Source organism: Humulus lupulus, chromosome 4 (genome assembly GCF_963169125.1).
Source record: "Humulus lupulus chromosome 4, drHumLupu1.1, whole genome shotgun sequence".
Lineage (NCBI taxonomy): Eukaryota > Viridiplantae > Streptophyta > Magnoliopsida > Rosales > Cannabaceae > Humulus > Humulus lupulus.
In genome coordinates this window covers 177,548,565-177,556,733 of record NC_084796.1, presented here as the reverse complement: position 1 = coordinate 177,556,733, position 8,169 = coordinate 177,548,565, and the positions used below count along the sequence as shown (strand labels likewise).

The 8,169-nt window shown below is 32.4% G+C and overlaps 1 protein-coding gene across 1 annotated transcript; it reads left to right on the top strand.

Annotated features, from left to right (window-relative positions):
- The first annotated feature begins 225 nt into the window (after window positions 1–225).
- LOC133830992 (synaptotagmin-5) lies at window positions 226–7,606 on the top strand. Its single transcript, XM_062261140.1, has 14 exons — window positions 226–688; window positions 1,271–1,345; window positions 1,444–1,551; window positions 2,102–2,134; window positions 2,286–2,375; window positions 2,595–2,720; window positions 3,298–3,441; window positions 3,857–4,273; window positions 4,679–4,813; window positions 5,211–5,429; window positions 5,543–5,815; window positions 6,036–6,173; window positions 6,578–6,880; window positions 7,128–7,606. The coding sequence occupies exons 1-14, from the start codon at window positions 500–502 to the stop codon at window positions 7,347–7,349; spliced, it is 2,472 nt and encodes an 823-aa protein (XP_062117124.1). The 5' UTR covers window positions 226–499; the 3' UTR covers window positions 7,350–7,606.
- The last annotated feature ends 563 nt before the right edge of the window (window positions 7,607–8,169 follow it).

Below are 8,169 nucleotides of genomic sequence, written 5' to 3'. Positions count from 1 at the left end.
AACTAAACTTTTGTAATAAATGTGAATCTAACAAACAACGTATTTATATTTTTTTCTCAAAAGTATTTTATTTATATTTTTAGGTTGTATTTTTTTTTAAAAAGGCTTCTAGTTATAGGACAAGTAAAACCAGCCGTTTCACAAACCGGTTCCCCTTCCTCATTAGTCATATAGTACTTAACTAAATTTTGTCTTTCTTTTTCATTGACTTTTCTGACTTATGCTCTTCCCCTATCTAACTTTCTTTTCAGCCTCTTCCACCATTTATTTATTTAAGTTAAGATGGCAAAGTAAAAGAAAATTGTCTGATTATTCTTATTTTGGGGTCTCCAACATTGCCCACTTTGTTGGGAATTAAATTCTGGGTTTCTTTCAATTACAATTCTCGAGAATTTTATGCCTTTCTTTTTGGGTTCTGAGTTAAATATGGATGAGAAATTCACAGTCGAGATAGGGAAGTGAAGTTAGAGATAGTTTTGGCTTCTGGGTTTTTGATAAAATGAGTAGGAGAAAGAGGAGAGGCTCGAATGTTGAAGAGGCTGTGAAGTTTTTCAACCATGTAATGGAGGAGAAGCCTTATCTTCCATTTCTGGTTGCTTTGATTTTGCTTGCTTGGTGTATTGAAAGATGGATTTTCTCTTTCTCCAATTGGGTTCCTATTGTTATTGCCGTTTGGGCAACTATTCAGGTTGAGCTCTCTGTGAATGTGATCTGTTTTGTTATCTTCTTCTCTGTTTAGAATATATTTTGCTTCTCTATCACTTTTTCCATGAATAGTTCTCTCTCTCTCTTAACCTTGGTCTGGTGGATCGGTGAGTTTTAGGTATCTGATCAGTTCCCTATAGAACGTTTTCGCTTTTTGTTTTATCAGCTATCTAAATCTTTATTGCAAATGATGATAAGTAATTGTTAAATCTTCAGCTAATGCCAGCTGTCTTTGTCTACTGATTTGGATGAGAACTTGCTTAATTTCTTTCTCACCTCGTTGCAATTTTATGTACGATTTAGTTTTTCCTTTAATTACATTAATTTGGATGTCTTTTTTCTTCCCTAATGCAAGTCCCTTTAAAATGGGTGAATCAAACTGTGAATTGAGGAAAATAACTGATACATTGAGCATTAACTATTTTCATGAAGAGGACTTAGTTATTGTACATTTCAATACCAGCTACAATGTTTTTTTTAAGGAATAAATCTTGAGATTTAAGGTTGAGAATTTACATGGTATTAATGTGAGTTACTGAGTTACCATTGTTGTTTTTTTTTTCAGTATGGAAGTTATCAACGCCGAATACTTGTTGAAGACTTGACCAAGAAATGGAAACGAGTCGTACTGAATACCTCGGTAGCTTATTTAATTTAGCTTTTCTTGTCCTTTTTTATTTTCTTTAATCAAAATTTTAATTCAATGAGCTATTTATTAATCCCTGTAATATTTTATAGCCTGTAACTCCGTTAGAGCATTGTGAGTGGTTGAATAGAATGGTAACAGAAGTATGGCCCAACTTCATTAGCCCAAAACTTTCAACAAGGTTCTATTCTATTATTGAGGTAACAAATTCCTCTGCATTTATTAAATCATAAAAATATTGCTTAGTTTTGCTTGTTTGGTTTCAAATACCTGCATGGGGCTAACGAATTCGGTTGGAATTCTAATTCAAGTTACATATGGCCTAGTAATAGGATAGGAGACTAGTAGCATGTCCATGAGCAGATCTCCTCTCCTTATGGAGTATATTAGTACACTTTATAGTATTTTGTTCTAGATTTATTTGTTGTTTCAAGAGATGCACAAATTATGTTGAAGTCAATTTCTGTTGCTTTTCATGCTGCTTCCATTTCTACTGAATTTTAATCATTGGGCCTTCAGGGGCTTTCATTTAACTCTATAAATATTTCTTCGTATCTATATACTCTTATTGTATCTCATCTGGAACTCACTGGAAGGTACTTAAGCAAAGTTTTGCTGAAACAAGTTTCAATCCTTACTGTAGTTTTTCAGTGCTTAGGTTAGACACACAATCAATTCAGCTGTCAAAGAGTTGCACTCTATTTGCAATGGACTTAATTTGTTAGATTAACATTTTGTTTCTTTATGCAGAAACGTCTTAAGCACAGGAAATCAAGGCTCATTGTAAGTAATACATATGTACTTGATCTTTGAACTGATATTTTTTTGAGAAAATCTTAATTTGAATAATGTTAGCTCTTCTTCTCTCTCTCTTTTTGGCTCTAACATTTGACTTGATGATAGCTAAGTTATACATTGTACTTAATTTATGTAGGAAAGAATAGAGCTGCAGGAGTTTTCATTGGGTTCATGTCCACCTAGCTTAGGTCTTCAAGGGACTCGTTGGCTGACTTCAAATGATCAGGTTTCCTTTTGTTTTCCTCTGTTACTTTGATTTAAACATTTTAAAACTCACATTAAAGTCTTTGTATAATTATTTTTTGTGTATCTAGCTTTTTTTTCTTTTTTTAGTAATATGTATCTTGTTCTCATTTGCTCAGTTATTTTATATGCTGTCCTAAATGCAATGATTTGTACTTGTATTCTTTGATTTTTATAGAGTTTTTGGTGTGCCTATTGACAGAGATTCATGCGTTTGGGATTTGACTGGGACACAAATGACATGAGTATTTTGTTGCTTGCTAAGTTGGCCAAGCCGTTCATGGGAACTGCTCGGATTGTTATAAATAGTCTACATATTAAGGGTGATGTATGTAAAGTTGTTTCTTTACATGTATTGATTATCTTCCATACATGCAGACATTCATTCACTGTTCTTGAACATAGTGGATACTAAATGTTGTATTTGCTGCTTGTTGCATATTAGTTGACAATTCACATGTTTCTTTCTTATGATCGAAATCACATGCAGATATTCAGCCATAGATTTTTTTCTTTTTGGCTGTAATCGTTTGGTATATAAATAGAGTGAGGACACCTTTTCACTGTCAAAAACACAGAAAAATATTTCTTTCCTATTGTATTTTGTATATATGTTTTCCAATCTGAGTACCTTTTTGTCTTTCCCTCACAGATTTTTGTAATATTGAATTAGTTAAAGCATTGGTGCAATTTAGATATGGATGATCTTTTTGTTTATTTTCAATTTAATTGATTCTGCTTTCTTTGGAAAACATCAATTTCAATTTACCTTTACTTTTGTTCTACGTTAGCATCTTCGATGTAAAGATGATTTGGTGGTGTTTCAATGGCATTGGTAGCCGTGTATTACTTGGAAGCTGTTATTACTGTTTTTTAGTGACTTATTTTCTAAATTGATCTTACAGCTTCTCCTGATGCCAATTCTTGATGGGAAAGCAGTTTTGTACTCATTTATAGCAGCTCCTGAAGTGAGAATTGGAGTTGCCTTCGGGAGTGGTGGAAGTCAATCTTTACCTGCCACAGAGCTCCCTGGTGTTTCTTCTTGGCTGGTGTGATTCTTAAGCATATAGAAATCAAGTCTAGAGAAACTCTTTGATAAGCTGTTTTGAAGACTATCTCTTTAGCTGCTAGTTGAAAAATATTTTATTAAAAAATGACGAAAAAACAACTAATTATTTTTAACTTTAGTTTATAATTAAATACAAGTAAAAAATTATTTATCAACAAAAATAAATCTCGGTACAATAGATTCTTCATGTTTGTAACTTACCACTTACTCAACTAGTTTTTCCTATGCATCATCATGGTGGTACATTGGCCTTAAAAAATTATTGTGTTTTCATATTTTCCTCCAGAATTGACATAATTTGATCATCAACTTGAAAGTTTAGCTTCTCACATAGCATATCTCACTAAACATTTAGAAAGAAAATTTATTGTGAATTTCCTTTCTTTCTCTTATAGGTTAAGATTTTTACTGAAACCTTAATGAAGACAATGGTTGAACCTCACCGTCGTTGTTTCTCATTGCCAGCAGAGGACTTACAGAAAAAGGCTGTTGGTGGAATTATATATGTAACAGTCATTTCAGGAAATAGACTTTTAAGGAGTAGCTTGAGAGGAAGCCCCTCCAGAAAGCAAGAGGATTGTCCTGATAGAAGTTCAGAAGGGCAATTTGTTGATCGAGATTTGCAGACATTTATTGAGGTTGAGCTTGAAGATTTGACTAGGAGAACCAGTGCGAGATCTGGATCATCTCCTAGATGGGATTCCACGTTTAATATGGTTTTACATGAAGAATATGGAACTTTACGGTTCCATCTTTACGAGTGTACCCCAGGCAATGTGAAGTATGATTATTTGGCAAGTTGTGAAATTAAGGTATTCAGTTTAGACTTTTCACAAGATTTGTTTGAAGTAATCTATTTAGTTGTTTTTTTTTGGAAAGTGGATTTAAGTTTTTTACATATTTGGTGCACTGGTGCCATATAAGGTATATGCTTGTACTCCATTTTATGCATGTGATATTCTTTTTTCTAGCAGCAAAGGATCCAATAAGGCATCTTCATAGCTCGATAACACAGTAGGAAGTTAAAAAGCCACATCGTGATTAATGCTTTTCATTTTCATAATCGTTATCTGGACTAAACCTTTATTTTTAGTACTTTACCAAATGATCTATCAACCATTGATGTGTATTATTTATTTTCCTTTGTCGTTATATATTTACTCTGTGTAAACTCCATCTACTTCCAACTAAGTTGACATTTTTTTCACACTGAGCAGCTAAAATATGTGAAAGACGACTCCACAATATTTTGGGCTACAGGAACCGACTCCACTGTGATAGCCAAACAGGCTTACACTTGTGGAGAAGAAGTTGAAATGGTTGTTCCATTTGAGGGAGTCAGCTCAGGGGAGGTAACTTATTTAAAGTCTTTATGGAAGCTATGCTTATAAAATAGATGCACACCTTGTGAAATTCTATTTGCACTGAGATTGAAAGCCATTCTATTTGCACCGAGTTTTCAGCATGCTTGTCTTCAGATTGAAACATCTGCTTGGTTCTTTATTTGATATAAAATAGAAAAGAAAGAAATAAAAGAATAGATTTTTCTTTACAATATGATGTCAATTACTTCAGCAACCTGTTCGTGTCTGCCGCCAAGTCTAAATTTAACTCAAATTTTAAAGTTTCTTTACTGTTATTTATTTCCTGAGTATCGATTCTCTATACACAGATAAATGTATTATGTATACATGAATTATTCTCTTATTAAATTATAAATTTGAATCACTTTTTTCATGGATCTTGCAGTTGACAGTAAAGCTTGTTCTAAAGGAATGGCAATTCTCTGATGGTTCACACAGCTTGAACAATTTTCGTGTTAACTCCCGACAATCACTAAATGGCTCCTCAAATTTTCTGCCAAGAACTGGAAGGAAAATATACATAACGGTTATGGAAGGGAAGGATCTTAGTATGAAAGACAGATCTGGAAAGTGTGATCCATATGTTAAATTGCAATATGGAAAGGTTGGTTTCTTTTTCCTTTGTAACATCCTCTTATGTATGGATGAAGATCCCAATATATTTTTCAAAATCTGAATTGCATAACACCATGTATGCTCTTAAAAACTTCTTTTCAGGTTATTCAGAAAACAAAAACTGCTCATTCATTAAATCCTGTTTGGAATCAGAAGTTTGACTTTGATGAGATAGGAGATGGTGATTACCTAAAGATTAAATGCTTCAGTGAGGAAATCTTTGGGGATGAAAACATTGGTAGTGCACGTGTAAACTTGGAAGGACTTAATGAGGGGTCAGTCAGGGATGTTTGGATACCTCTTGAAAAAGTCAGTTCTGGAGAACTAAGGCTTCAAATAGAAGCGGTCAGAGTTGAAGACTTTGAAGGGTCAAGGGTATGGAACTATTAAATATATGTAAATAAGGTTTGCAATTAGTAGGAAACCCTTTGAGCATTCTGACCCAAATGTCTTACAATTGCTAGTAAACCTGGTTATTTTTTAACTTTGTTATTTCTGGTATTCTATGTTGGTATTGTTTGACAATTATCCGGATGCAATTTTCTTTGATTTTTTATTTATAGATTTTGATTTTTTCTTGTTTCTATATGTCCAGGGTTCATCAAAGGGCTCAGGAAATGGATGGATTGAACTTTCTCTCATTGAAGCAAAAGACCTTATTGCTGCTGACCTTAGAGGAACAAGTGACCCATATGTAAGAGTTCAATATGGGAACTTGAAGAAAAGAACAAAGGTTTGACCATTACATTATCTGTTGCATAATAATACAATGATGACCCCCTTCTGCCTTTTTTAATAATCTTTAAATTTTACTTGAACAGTAATGCCATGACTATTTTTGAACCAATATTTAGTAATTTTTCATGTGGAATAGCATTTAACCAGATACAATAGATAGCTCGGAGCTTATATCTATGCATCTGAGCACAATCATTCACGCTAACCATCTAATTTATTGTTGTTCTTCATTGTTTTGTTCAGTTTTGATAGCAGTGGATAATATTATTGAAGTAACTAAGAAATAACCATGATCACTTTTGGTGATGATTTTGAATGATAACCACATACTAGTATTTTTATTTTTATTTTCCTTTTCTCTTGCATTCTTTTCATACTCTACTTGAATATACATTGCAGATTATGTATAAAACTTTGAACCCAAAGTGGAATCAGACTTTGGAGTTTCCAGATAATGGCAGCCCCCTAATTTTGTATGTAAAAGACCACAACGCTTTGCTGCCTACATCAAGCATAGGTGACTGTGTTGTTGAATACGATAGATTGCCTCCGAATGAGATGTCTGACAAGTGGATACCCCTCCAAGGGGTGAAAAGGGGAGAGATTCATATTCAGATCACAAGAAAAGTTCCAGAATTACTAAAGAGAGCCAGTTTAGATTCTGAACCTTCGTTGGCTAAAGCACATGACATTTCTAGTCAGGTAAGATGCAGATTTGTTTTGCAGTAACTTTTTTTTTCTGTATCAGTAGGAGCTTAGTGATGCTAGCATATGAATCATAAAGTGTTTCTTATTTAATCTAATCGTTAATCTGAGAACAATCCCAAACGAAAATTATATGCCTGTTAACTTTCATTCCAGATAGGATTCTAGCATCACAAATTTATTAAATTGACTTCATTATTCTCCATCTGATCTAACATGTGTTTTGTCGAATGATGCTGATCAGATGAAACAAATGATGATCAAGTGTCGGTCTTTAACAAACAATGGCAATCTTGAAGAACTGTCTGCAGCCTTGAGCGAGTTGGAAAGCCTTGAGGATACGCAAGATGACTACATGGTTCAGCTCGAGACCGAGCAAATGCTTCTGCTGAACAAGATAAAGGAACTTGGTCAGGAAATTTTCAACTCATCTCCTTCCCTAAGCAGAAGATCGTCACCAAATTGAGCTAATCTTCCTAGTACATTGGTAATTTTGAACCATAAAATTAACCAGTAAAGATTATATACATAATGACCTGCTACAAAGTTTTCAAGTTCATATCAACCTGTTGCTGCATATTTCTCTTTATATGAATGCCCTGAAATCTTCTCTATCACACGGTGTTCTGTAAATTTCAATTGTAATTAGCTATAGTAAAATTTTACTCCAGAAGTTTATGTAATAGAAACCTTGGTTGAATAAAAGATAGGTTTTTTTCCCTACCATGTGTATTTTTTTTTATTGGAAATCTCTCTTTTATAGGCGGTATTCTATTGTAATTGGCATGTATAAAAACATCAATATATATATAAATTTATTTATATATAAAGGTGTGTTTGGATTGATAATCTATTGTTTGTGAAAAAGTAAGGTGAATTTTTTTTTATAAAATTTTATATATAAAGAAGAATAATTGGAAACAATAAAATTATTTTAAATATTTTAATAAAATTAAATTAAGGTACGATTAAACTTTAATATACTATCCAAATTATATGAAAAAAATTATCCCATATTTGTATTTATAAATTTACTTATTTTAACTTAATCTCATCAAACGTATTTTTTTCTCTTTCAAGGTATGTTTTTATACTATATATTTATATATATTATAAATGTGAGTTTGGCGGAAATTGTTGATTTCTGTTAAATTTAATTTTTTTTATTATTTTTTAATACTTTTAGTTTTAAAATTATCTAAATAAGTTAAATAAATTAAAAATATAATAAAGTCATCTAAATTTGAAAAATAAAAATAAAAAGTAATAAATGAGTCATAATAATT